Below are 12602 nucleotides of genomic sequence, written 5' to 3' on the forward strand. Positions count from 1 at the left end.
CAACAGACAATAACGTTAACAGATGATAATTGCAGCGATGTTAAGGTAGCGGTTGTGTATCTACTGGGTGGGAAATAGAAAAGCTGAGTTGTCAACGAGTTCTCACATCCTACCAAAGTAAATTTGTTTTTATTTAATTGTATACGTTGTACTTGGAAATATATTTTTTGTTTTGATATATTTGGGTTTGATATATCACTGATTGCTATATAAACACAGTGTCGTGGCGACAATGACCTTGCTATATAATGCTTGTCAAAGCATGTATGGCTAAAGGATTTTGATTGGCTGTTTTGCTTATATTATGAGTCACCTGTTAGCACCAGCGAAGACTGACGTCAATTATCAGCGGTTCAATACTTGCAACGGGTTTTCGGGTTTTATGCACTACGTGAGTGCTTACCTTTTTTATAAATATTATTCAACTGCTGTTTTGAAGACGCATCAGTCTTACAGTGTTTTGAAGAAAGGCTAACATCCTTGCTTATCAAAGATAGGATAGACAAATTTGAACTGGGGTTAAAATCGTTTATGCAATGTTAAAACAATTTGTAAACAGCAATTATATGAACGATATAGTTTTATTGAAAAATTGAAAATATATTACTCAAATTTCGGTCAAAATTCGGGCTATGTGATGTGCATATGTTCGGAAACCTTTCGCAGAAACCAATTCCAACGCATTTTACCCAATTTAAATACTATAAGGGAACCAAGGCAGTATCTCTCTGTGCACACAGCTGTAACCCGGTATATCCAAGTGTGACCACAATTATCACCATTACCTCCTATGCACCCATGTGACCCCAAGTGGTAGGCGATTGTCGCCATATTTAACGACCATTTTCCTGTCATGCGCAAACCATCACCTTAGTGTACCATTCACGCTAATATTGTTAATTTCGGACTTCGGATCAGGTGACCTGGAGCTCCATGACGTCATCTCGCACTGCGCCATCCCGTCGCATTCCTGAGCCTCACTACCAACCGCGCATGCGTCCTCCATAGCCCAATTCTCCTTGACGAGAATATCTATCCATTCGTATAACTCTTTCCCAGTTTTCTTTGCATTCATTGTCGCGCCGTTGGCAAGCGAGTCAATGTTCGTAGATTCTCTGTCAAACTCTATCGTATACTGAGCAGTGTACCTGCCTGCAGGCGGGCCGCCGTTCGAAGCAATTGCCTGATCAGGCCCGACAGGCACGCCGTCTTTGTAGGCTAATGGTATAATTAGAAAACTAGTTTGGCCTATAACGAGATCTACTCCCCCTTCCCCACGATAAACCATTTTCACAGTCCAGGTACCAGGGCGAAGTGGTTTGTTGTATGTTGGTTTATGGAAGGATACGATCCAGTCTTCTTTCACTTGCATCTCGTAAACTCCGGTGACAACACTGATAGGATCAATCCACATAAGTTTGACATTGAAAGGCGCGCCTTTCTTCCAGTAATGCACCAGGACTGGATCATCCCATGGTCCCATTAACCGACCATAGTTTCTGAACATGCGTTCTTTCTCATCCCAGCCTGTTCCAACCTAGAGAAACAAGTTTGCAAGGTTATGTATATGCACAATAATATAGATAGTTTGATCACTTTGGTGTGGTAGTTGGGTCAACTCACATTCCATTCATATCGAGGGGTAAAACATAAAAGTTGTGTTCAAAGATAACTAACCTGTAGCCCAGTTAATCTGTTAGGACCATCGCTCATGTTCAAATTCATCATCTGTTCCTGGTCAATTCTGGACAACCACGTTTCTATTTCAATATTTTTCCCTCCTTTCAAAGCGATATCTTGCAACATTAACATTCCACTAAACTCGTCGTTTACATTCAAATATGTCACCTCCTTAAATGGACCGACTGGAAGATTCTTACAGTACGTGGAGCTGACGTGCTTCGTTGCTAAGCGACTAAATGACGCAAAGTACGTCCTCAGTCTATCGCTAAGTCGACGTTCATCGTCCTCGTGATGGTAGAAGTTCTCCCAGTAGGTATTAAGTGCCGGCATACCCGGGGTAAAGTTACCGAATAAGTATTCGTCCAAAAGATTAATAACTTTTTGGTTGACTATCGCCTCGAACTTGCGCGCGAACAGGTCATACTTGGATTTCTGCAATAAATATTATTGATTTGATTGTTAGGATCCATTCGAGACGGCTTAGGACTGACGGGATTATTCAAGTTTCCTCCTGTAGTAACACTGGATCAATAAGAGATGATCCTTACTGGACCTCTAGGAAGAACAGTTTAGAACTGATAGAACTACCCAGTATAAATAAAGTTAGTTTAGTTTAACGTGTTTTTTTCTTACCTGCAGTCTTGGCAAGTCCTCTGGTTTAAAGTCATTGGGAGAACAGCCACACCAGTCAACAACGTGCTTGTATTGGCAACGACATCCTAACTTGCGCTTCCAGTTAGTCACACGTAAGTTTGTTTTCACGAATGTCTCGCACTGCGGACCATTCCGTAGCACAGTATGGAAAAATGACTAGAAAATAGAATAGGTATATCAATGTAGTGAAAAACGCTGCATGGCTTTGGCGCCTCGCTGGACCTCCAGAGAGCTTATAGCTACTGATCGGCTGTTGAGTGTTGAATAAAGCCCGCTAGTTATCTGTTTTTCATGCAATGAATAAGATATGACCTGAATGAATCACTACGTATAGACAACGTTAAATTTAGTTTTGCTCTAACGAGACTCAATACAGTCTCACTTTTGAAATGAACCCGGATTTATTTATACAAGCGGAAATGAATTGTAAAAACTAGGACGGGCAATGGCCATTACCTCGGCTGGCAGTAGCGCAAACGCGTATATTCTCTTCAATCCTTGGACTAGGCTGTCGTCTGACTTTATAATATATTCAGCAAATTTTCTATTCAGACCAATCCAATCGCTTCCTCCATCAACCTGAATGTTCCTGGGCAAGGCACGATCCCCTATTCTCCACATATGTTCATCACATTCCACAAACGTCCTGTCAAGACCCTGCTTGTGTATAAACCTATTTGAAAGAGATAGGTGAAGCTATGATGATGGTCTATCTAGGCACTTGCATAATTTGCATTTGCAATTGAAGTTCTGCTATTCAGTCAATGTATAATTTATGAAATAAGCTAATTGAGCAATGCAGACAAGCTCAATCCCAACATTTCAACACAAGATATTTTAATGAAAATAAGATGCTATACCTATCTGGCTCTCTGCCATGAGATTTTAAAAAATTATCATTTCTATGTGCGGTAAGAAATCTTGTTAGATGCTCGTTTGATCTGTGAAAAAAGAAGATCAACCTTCAGTACAGATGTTAAAATCACTTATTCACAATCCAAGACCTCCCTAAGCATTTTGATATAACATGACAACACACTTCCACTGAAGAGTAAGATATTCTGCTAATGGACTGAGTAAGATACTAAACTAGTCACATTTGAGCTTGCTTCCAATCAATGGATTTAAAAAACAATTACTTTATGGGATAATCAGAAGCACTCAGGTTGATAAAGAAATCCCATTTCCAATCATCTCTCTTAATCAAATCATCTAAAGCTCTCAACAACATCTGTAATAAGCTACTTCCTCCCCATATGGTAGCCATTCTCCATGGAGCAACATCTATATTTGGAAAGTTCGATGCTATTTCTTGTAATTCACGGAATAAATAATCTGACCTCTGTAAAGATACAAAAAAGAAAGGAGAGTTAGGTTTGCTTTCTCCTTAAAATACACTACTATTATGTCTTGATTCGGTCAGGGCCACTCACAAAAGTAATGCTAGACAGTTTGCTATATACAAGTCAGTTGTAAACACAGGTGGTTTTTATACTGATTTACAACAACAATAGCCTACATATGACTGCAAGGGATATATCATCAGTATATATAGAAAAGCACATCAGGATTCATCAATAATTAATGGTAAATTAATAAGGTCATTATTCAATCCTTGTAAGGAAAGTCGCTTCAGAGGTTTTGACACAATCTAGAGTTGAATCAAGCAAATGCTGATAAATTTGTTTTCAAACAGTCTTAACTTACCAAGTCAACATGAAAGTAATAATAGTGGTCCACATGATATATCGATTTCAACAGTCTTTTTACTTGTCGTAAAGCTCTACCATGAACCGTCAACATAAATACTACCCTAACAGGAGCACCTGATGGCTCGTTATCTGTGACACCTCGCGGATATGAAGTATCCCGGATGGGAATTTTACAACTTTTCTCTATATAGTCAAAATATAATTTATGGTTTTCTAGTAAGCATCCTGTCTTCTGAATGATTTTCCGGCATTCAGGAGTTTTAGCTCTTGATAACGCTGACTTGACATCTTTGTGTCTCAACGAACAGTCAAAGTCTTTGTATTTACTCAAAACGTAAAGGACAAAGTCTGTTGCCTGAAATACAGAAAAAATAAATGTGAGAAGTTCTAATGATTTTCAGGACACATGCAAGAGTTTGTTTTGGGTAGCCTGGTGTCTTTTTGCAATAGAAGATTTGAATTGGGTAATCAGTATAAATAAGGTTAGTCAAAGAGGATTTCTTGAAGTCTATAGTAACACTTTCCTCCTGTAGTAACACTGGATTAAGAAGAGATTATTCGTACTGGACCTCTATGGAAAACAGTTTAGAACTGTTCGGGTTATCTAGCATAATTTCTACAATCTCTTAGCGAAAGATTATAGCCATGTAGACTGACACTACAAAGGTGAATTGGCTGGGGCACAGAATTGTGGATGGTTGATAAATTTATTGGGTTAATTGACATTCCTGGACAAAATAAATAGCGCAAATGATTGATATCCAGGGTCAAGGATACAAAGTATTTAAAATTAATAAATTCACCACTCATCTTGTTAATATTGCTGGTGACATGCTGACAGCCACTTTCAAGTGTCAAAGACATGCAACTTTGTTTTTGGGATATTGCATTTCGAGATGGGGGTTCAATCAAAATTGAAGCATTTAAAAGAACATATAAATCAAGGTAGCAATTCTTCGTAATTTGACACAGTGTGATATTGGAATGCATACACGTGGCAGAAAGCTCACATATGTGGTCACCGCATATCCAATACTATTTATTACCGGTCTTATTTGCACAAGTAAATAATTAAGCAGTTTAAACAATAGAGCATTCTATAACGCTCGAGTCTCGCGATATCTCAAGCCAAACCAAACTATAAAATCCCACTCTAATTGTCAAAAAAGCTGGCTATCCCCAGCAAGGTTAAAAGGCCACCGTAAGGAACATAATATCGCCGTGACAAACCAAATTTTGCAAAGATTTATTTCATATATACTTGTCTTGTTATGATTTTCCTAACACGATAGACTAAACTATTTTTAGTGAATTTTAAAACGTTGTCTGTGGACCATGATTCCGATAACACTTTACCTTGCTTTTCCGGAGATCGAAAACGGCTGTAGTTTTAGCCGAAGTCGGCTCGTTTGACAGAAGGCTATGTTGATGTGTACGAGCGTCATCTCGCCTCGTCTTCTGGCGTGAAAAATCGCCCGGATCGCTGTTATGTGTCGACGAAAAGTGTAACGTTGTTAGGATCTGCACAACGACAAAGAACACGCCAATTCCAAAGATAAATCGTACAATACGGCGTCGACACAAACCCATGTCATTGCTAACACATCAATGAAATGAATTATGAATATTTATTTTAAAATTTGATACATTTCAACTATTCGCCGGCGCTTCTGAAATATTGTAATTTGACACATTCACTGGGTACCAGATCTCTCCGGCCTCTGCGCGCGACGCGATGACGACGCCGATGACGACGCTGATGACGTCGCTAATCCACTGGGGTCGGTTGTTCGAAAGGCGTTTAGCTTAATCGGTGGATAAGTCAAGTCGAAAATGGGAAACAAAATGATCGATTTATTGAACAACCTAGCCTCCTCCACAGGCATCTATAGCTTTCTTTGGGGCTTCCCTTGGGGTTGCGCTGGCTTCCCCTAGGATTGCGTTGAATATTTTAATGTAGGAAGTTTAATTTTCAATGGAAGTACAAATTAAACGCATAAGATGCAAGTTCAGTCATTCCATCCATGACTCATGAGAGTTTTTTTAAACTTTGGCTTATCCACGGTTTAAGCTAAACGCCTTTCGAACAACCGTCCCCTGAACTCTAGCTGCATATCCGGCTGTAATGGGATTATGGCACATCACACTGCGTGGTATCACTGGTATGCTCTTGTCCTGCAGAAAATCGAAATAAACATGACTCATGGAGCACGAATGTTGTATGCGCCTTTGGTCGAATATATACCATATGCCTGTATATTCTCGACCATATCAAGGTGAAATATACCACTTTCTAATATTTTAGACCTTACGAAAGTCGAGTATACCCATACTCCTGTGTATTTGACAATACCAAGGTCGAGTATACCATATTCCGGTATATTCAACTTCACGAAGGTCGAATATACCATATTCAACTTTACCAAGGTCGAATATACTATATTATATTCAACTTTACCAAAGGTAGAATATACCATAGATAATTTCACGTCTTTGCGCGTTCTTAAATCTCTATTAAATCTCCAATCGCTATGTTTAACTCATTTCGCAAATATTTTTAAACACTCCCACAGTTTGTCTCCAAAATTACACCTTACACACTTGAATCTCCAATAAATTCCGACATTTTCCATTAACGTAGGCGCGGTCCTTTCTCATCTTGCAAAATATTTACATTGCAAAGGTTGCAAAATATCCGCAATTGGAACTTGGAAGATCCGACTCAGACCACGGAAGCAAACATTGTACTAATCATTAAAAGCATTTTACATCAGTCTAGCAACTAATAAAATGGCTTTCTTTTGCATCAGAAAATTCCTCGGTGTGCTAACATTGTCTAATATTATTTGGATACTTGCTACAATCACGACAGTACGAGGTAAGTTAGTATAAATGCCATCCAGTTCATACCAAATGGTATTCTATGAGTACATACGGTCGGGAAACATCTGTATGTTAATGGACAATATTTCTCAGTTGTATGTTCGTGAGATACCTTACGAGTGTAGTTCGACTCGTCCCTATGCAATTGTATAATTTTCCTACAGATAAACATCATGCGGACCCTAATTCTTAGCGGGCAATTGTCATTGGTGTATAGAATTATTTGTCTGTCAGGAAATAATGTCGGAAAGTATTTTTGATTCAATATCTAATGGGGGAAACCTCAGTTAAATTTTCAGACAGCAAATGGTTGAAAACTTTTTTGTGTCTGCAAACAGAAAGAAAATGTAAAGAGGAAAGCTTCTGGTTCATAATATTTACCAATAACAACGAAAGGCGATTGATTCTGTTTTGAGTTTTGTGTACCAAGGAACGACTTCATCGTCATAATCACTCCGACTAAAAAAGGCATCTTCACTTTGATGCATTTCAGTAATATTTATTCATTTGTTTCTTAATTAAGGTAGGAGATTGCCTGGACTACGTTTTACCACTGAACCCAAGGATACTGCAGCCGTTGTTGGTTCAACCGTGGAACTGAAGTGTGACGCTGTGTTTGGATTCAACGTAGAACCTGAATTAAGTTGGGTCTTCAATGGTTCTAAAGTAGTTCTATCAAATCTTGTTTTAAGCAAGACGCTTGATTATAATTTTTCTCAAAAGAAGCGAGGTAACTTAAGGATAGAGAATATCAGTGACGAGGCATATGGAGTGTATCAATGTGTCGCAATGGCGAGCACTGGTTCCATCATCAGCAGAAAAGCACGAGTTAGAAAGTCGTGTAAGTGCCACTGTCTAGCGCTCTGTCAATTTGAAACCTCGTTCAGTATCATCTGCCGCAGACTATACTGTATGATTTTAATTCTATCAATTCTAAACTGTTCTTCCTAGAGGTCCAGTAAGGATCATCTCTTATTGATCCAGTGTTACTACAGGAGGAAACCTAAACTAAACTAACTTTATTTATACTGGATAGTTCTATCAGTTCTAAACTGTTCTTCCTAGAGGTCCAGTAAGGATCATCTCTTATTGATCCTGTCTGAATGTCTTTGTCACTGTTTTACTGCTGTAAGGTTGATGAAGATGCTGATCTAATACATAAATGTTTGATGTTTATGAATGATCTCTGGTATTGTTTAATTCAGAGATTCAGCCATGCAGAGACTGGGGAGAGTATTCAGGGGTTAATTAAGGTGGTTTTTAGTCGATATAATTTTTTTTTCGAACCATATCCGTTCCATATATGTTTAATAACAGTGTTTTTTTTTGTATGTAAAACAAAAGTTTGGAAAGCATGCCAAAAAAAAAAATTGGGAAAGAATGTAAAAACACCCAAAAGAGATCATCCAGCCTATGCCACAATCTAACCTGGTTATACAACCGGCTGCAATATACCAACATAGTTACAACTGCGAAAGGTGCAAGGACAGTTGCTATAGGAAGAACTCCCCCCCATAACTCACATCTTAACGGCCGTCTAAGGGGGAGATGCACTACGGCCCCCAGACCATGATGTATGTGCACCTAACCGTTACGTCTCAGTGAGAAACAGAGTATGCATCGCCACAAGCCTAGCGTCATAGACGAATCAGCTACAGTGGCTAGCCCTGAGAGCGAAGATAAATTTAACGTATTTAAGCTTTTCCTGGTCTCGGGGGGCGGTCCCTAACAAGTATATGCACAGAAAACGACTAATAAGGCACACGCTGCGTCAACCTTGTATTCGATCAAAGGAAGGTAGAGGTCTTTTTGTTTCTTTACAACTGAAAATAACGTACAAGTCATACTCGGTCAGTTCTAAACTGTTCTTCCTAGAGATCCAGTATAGGAAAATATTTGAAATCAAAACAGGTCTTAATTAAACTTTGTTTTCCCTCAGATTTACGCATGATACCTAATCAATCTTCAAAGAGAATCGTGTGTAGTGGAAGTCACCCATGTATTCTCAGACCTCCAGACGTGGTCAGTTTTCCTGAGCCAAGTTTTGCTTGGAAATTTCGCAGACACGCAAACGAAAGTTTCATTAAGATCGAGAACAGCCATGACAGGTCTGCCGAGTTTGTCGTTTCCCTCGATGGTGTGCTCGTTATTCTTGAGGTAAACCAGAGCAGACAAGGAGAGTATAATTGTACGGTAACCAACGGTGTTGAAACTGTGAACAAGGTTTATGATGTTGTTGTTGGTAAGGCGTTTTGTTGCTGGAGCATTCATGCAGATCAAGTTGATCAACGTGTGTTTTCACAACTAATCTTCCTTTTGAATATATATTTCAGATGGAACAAACGAAACCAACAAGCATCCTCGACTTTCTATTTTGATCAAACCACAAAACATTACAGTTGTTGCTTCGTCATCTGCATCGTTTGACTGCATTTCCAGTGAAAAGTAATTCACTTTCAGATAGCATTTTAGTGAAATAGTACGATAAAGTTCATGACCTTCATTATAAGCGAAAGTTAAATGGATTTTAAGATGGATATTTATTTAAAAAAGAATCTATTTATCATCTGTAGAAATGCGCAAGTGAAATGGTTGAAAGGAAAGACGCCGATTGGCCCTGGGGAAAAGTTCGACATTTCATCACCACACAGACTGACTGTTAAGAAAGTCTCTTTGGAGGACGAAGGATGGTACACGTGTATAATTTCTAATATTTCTCAGAAAGCGTACCTGGATGTCAGAGGTGAGATGAGTTTGAACTACCAGTTTAAAATCTTCGCCGGCTAGCCTAGCTTCAAGTTGCAGTCAATCAATTTCTTAGTGATAGCTCTTATGAAATGTTCCACTAACTCCAAGAATTTTAGTCATTTTGACCATACTGATGATAAGTTGTTTGAAGAAGACTGTATTATTAGTTTAAACTCTTCTTGCAGGCGCTGTGAAATTGACTGGATTTCCACACAGGAAAGAAGTATTGTGGAATGAAATCTTGATTTTAAAATCAACCGCGAATGACGGTGAAATTGAGTGGTATTTTAATGCAAAACCAATCCATTCGTTCAATGGGAGGAGATCATCAAATACCTATAATATCACTAGGCATACGACAAGAAATGGAAATGAAATCGTGACAGATAAGCAGACGTTAAGAGTTCGAGGAATATCCAAGAATCAAAGTGGCATTTATCAAGTTCTAGCAAATGGATTTCAAAGCCAAGACTTAAAACATACTGAGGTCACCTTTTATGGTATGAAACAAAGAGATGTGCTTTGCTTCTCGCCTTTATAGTTTAGGTTTCCTCCTGTAGTAACACTGGATCAATAAGAGATGATCCTTACTGGACCTCTAGGAAGAACAGTTTAGAACTGATAGAGCTATCCAGTATAAATAAAGTTAGTTTAGTTTAGGTTTCCTCCTGTAGTAACACTGGATCAATAAGAGATGATCCTTACTGGACCTCTAGGAAGAGCAGTTTAGACCTGATAGAGCTATCCAGTATAAATAAAGTTAGTTTAGTTTAGGTTTCCTCCTGTAGTAACACTGGATCAATAAGAGATGATCCTTACTGGACCTCTAGGAAGAGCAGTTTAGACCTGATAGAGCTATCCAGTATAAATAAAGTTAGTTTAGTTTAGGTTTCCTCCTGTAGTAACACTGGATCAATAAGAGATGATCCTTACTGGACCTCTAGGAAGAACAGTTTAGAGCTGATAGAGCTATCCAGTATAAATAAATCCATACATTTTTCTTCTAGATTGTGGTGGAAAACTAACGACAGATTATGGTTCAATCAGTTCACCAAACTCATCAGAACCACATCTCTTCGACAGGGAATGTGTATGGGTTATAAAACCTGAACGTAAACGAACAAAGTCGATATTATATCTGGAAATTCTCCACTTCGACGGTGATAAAAATTCCTTTAAGGCTTGTCTCGAAATTAGAAGTGGCGAGACAGCCGATTCAAGTATATTACCAAGTTATGCAATTCAGACACCGATTAGTTCTGGACTGGATGGCGTGTTTGCATTCAGATTAGTTTTCAAATTTCATGCTTCTGGTAAAAGATGTTATGGATTTAATGCAACATACTGGGTTAAGGGTAAGTAAGCCGAAACACTTTGCATTGGATAGCTCTATCAGTTCTAAACTGTTCTTCCTAAAGTGCATTGAAAAACTGCAACCTTGTATATTATCTGAATTTTTAGAACCCACCACTCCATCGATAACTGAATCAACTTCCCAGCCAACAGAGCCTCAAACAAGCGAGACTGAGACAGCATTTACAACGAAAGCAATATCCAAAATAATAACAGGTATAAAAATTCTCTAGACAATTCTTGCCGGAATTGAGAGAGTAATTGAAAAAGATGACTGTACAGTTCTTGTTTGGGAACTCGTTTTTAGACACTGTAGGAACTGAAACTTCTAAAAAGACTCCCACGAATCGAATATCCACAAAAGAAACTCATACAACAGAAAAAGAAAGTGAAGCAGGGAACGTAGAGAAAAGTTCACTAAAGAATAATAGTATGATATTGAGCAATTTATATCGGATTGTTTTCGCTTTAATACATCTTCCTATATCTGAATGAATGTTTCGTTTTCCTTCTCAGCTGTTGTCTATGCTGTCGTTGCTGTCTTTGGTGTTATTTTTCTGCTGTTGGCTTTGGTTTTAATCATGAGGTAAGTTTGAGAGATTATCATCATCTTACTCGGAACTTCCTTCTTCTGGATATTTAATACGAATTTGTTTTTCATAGGAAGGGATATTTCTTTTTATCTTGTATTAAAGGAAATACCAGGGAGAATAAAAGAGGTTAGATATGGAAGCATGTTGATGGTTAAACGATTTTGGTTTTAATAGAATAAGTTTGAAGTTTCTTTACAATTATATAAGAAAGAAAATATATGGGCGATTCGAATTAAGATGTATGGACATGTATTGACTAGGAATAATATATTTCTAGGTGCAGAAAGACAGGCGAATGCAGTGAACGAGTACGCTTCTGCGTGTGAAATCAGTCTTTACGATATCCCCTCAGAGCATGATTCATTAAATTGTCAATCAAATGACGGCCCAGTATACGACGTTCTTGAGGGACCTGGTGACAAACAAAATACTGACCAATCACAGAACGTCTACGCGAGTGTGAACGACGGGTGTGTGGAAGAGGAGGACCCGGTGGACCCCATCTCTCGCTCGGGGAATTTTGAGGTAAGTTTTCTCGAAGAGATATACAGTACCCTCGCTGAGGATCGCGGAAATGATGCTGGGAACATCTACGAATCATTACGTCGCGATCAAAATGAAAATGAAAAAAATGACGGATGGTCGGTTGAGGGGATGAAGAGTTGTGATCAGGATTATGTCTCTGTTGTAAATGAATAAAAAAACCGGGGCTCTGAGATACTACAGTTGTACAAAAATATAGAAAAAGAAACATCTTTATATGGGAAATTTCAGACAATAATATACAGTAAGTCTGAAGATGTGTGAAATCTTTGAATCCAACTCTTAATTTGTGTACATTACTGGCATAATTATAACAGACATTACTGGATGAATCCAACTATTGTGTATGAACAATTCTGGCACAAAAAACATATTATAAAATGTACTCAAACAATCTGACAACAATATTTTGAAAAAATTGGATCATTTATTG

General features: G+C 38.4%; 3 protein-coding genes across 3 annotated transcripts; 2 read left to right on the forward strand and 1 right to left on the reverse strand.

The window, feature by feature from the left end:
* Positions 1-562: 562 nt before the first annotated feature.
* On the reverse strand, positions 563-5746 carry LOC114539486 (xylosyltransferase 2-like). Its single transcript, XM_028560124.1, has 8 exons — positions 5406-5746; positions 4045-4404; positions 3477-3679; positions 3198-3278; positions 2794-3010; positions 2317-2493; positions 1678-2115; positions 563-1537 (listed from the first exon to the last, which is right to left on the reverse strand). The coding sequence occupies exons 1-8, from the start codon at positions 5637-5639 to the stop codon at positions 866-868; spliced, it is 2382 nt and encodes a 793-aa protein (XP_028415925.1). The 5' UTR covers positions 5640-5746; the 3' UTR covers positions 563-865.
* A 468-nt stretch (positions 5747-6214) lies between these two features.
* On the forward strand, positions 6215-11528 carry LOC114539427 (contactin-3-like). The gene is made up of 9 exons (XM_028560053.1): positions 6215-6927; positions 7456-7773; positions 8872-9174; positions 9266-9377; positions 9506-9675; positions 9866-10180; positions 10688-11035; positions 11142-11249; positions 11341-11528. The coding sequence occupies exons 1-9, from the start codon at positions 6840-6842 to the stop codon at positions 11526-11528; spliced, it is 1950 nt and encodes a 649-aa protein (XP_028415854.1). The 5' UTR covers positions 6215-6839.
* Positions 11529-11555: 27 nt separating this feature from the next.
* Positions 11556-12594, forward strand: LOC114539457. The gene is made up of 3 exons (XM_028560087.1): positions 11556-11619; positions 11697-11752; positions 11904-12594. The coding sequence occupies exons 1-3, from the start codon at positions 11615-11617 to the stop codon at positions 12323-12325; spliced, it is 483 nt and encodes a 160-aa protein (XP_028415888.1). The 5' UTR covers positions 11556-11614; the 3' UTR covers positions 12326-12594.
* The last annotated feature ends 8 nt before the right edge of the window (positions 12595-12602 follow it).

Source organism: Dendronephthya gigantea, unplaced genomic scaffold, assembly GCF_004324835.1.
Source record: "Dendronephthya gigantea isolate DGI-Jeju-01 unplaced genomic scaffold, DenGig_1.0 000203F, whole genome shotgun sequence".
Taxonomy (NCBI): Eukaryota; Metazoa; Cnidaria; class Anthozoa; order Malacalcyonacea; family Nephtheidae; genus Dendronephthya; species Dendronephthya gigantea.

Coding starts and splice junctions, on each gene's coding strand:
- LOC114539457 (XM_028560087.1), top strand. Junction 11,753..11,903: donor TACCAGGGAGAATAAAAGAG/GTTAGATATGGA, acceptor ATATATTTCTAG/GTGCAGAAAGACAGGCGAAT.
- LOC114539486 (XM_028560124.1), bottom strand. CDS start 5,639: ATGGGTTTGTGTCGACGCCGTATTGTACGATTTATCTTTGGAATTGGC. Junction 3,279..3,476: donor GCTTCTGATTATCCCATAAA/GTAATTGTTTTT, acceptor CTTTTTTCACAG/ATCAAACGAGCATCTAACAA. Junction 3,011..3,197: donor CATGGCAGAGAGCCAGATAG/GTATAGCATCTT, acceptor TCTTTCAAATAG/GTTTATACACAAGCAGGGTC.
- LOC114539427 (XM_028560053.1), top strand. CDS start 6,840: ATGGCTTTCTTTTGCATCAGAAAATTCCTCGGTGTGCTAACATTGTCT. Junction 9,676..9,865: donor AGCGTACCTGGATGTCAGAG/GTGAGATGAGTT, acceptor CTCTTCTTGCAG/GCGCTGTGAAATTGACTGGA. Junction 10,181..10,687: donor TACTGAGGTCACCTTTTATG/GTATGAAACAAA, acceptor TTTTTCTTCTAG/ATTGTGGTGGAAAACTAACG.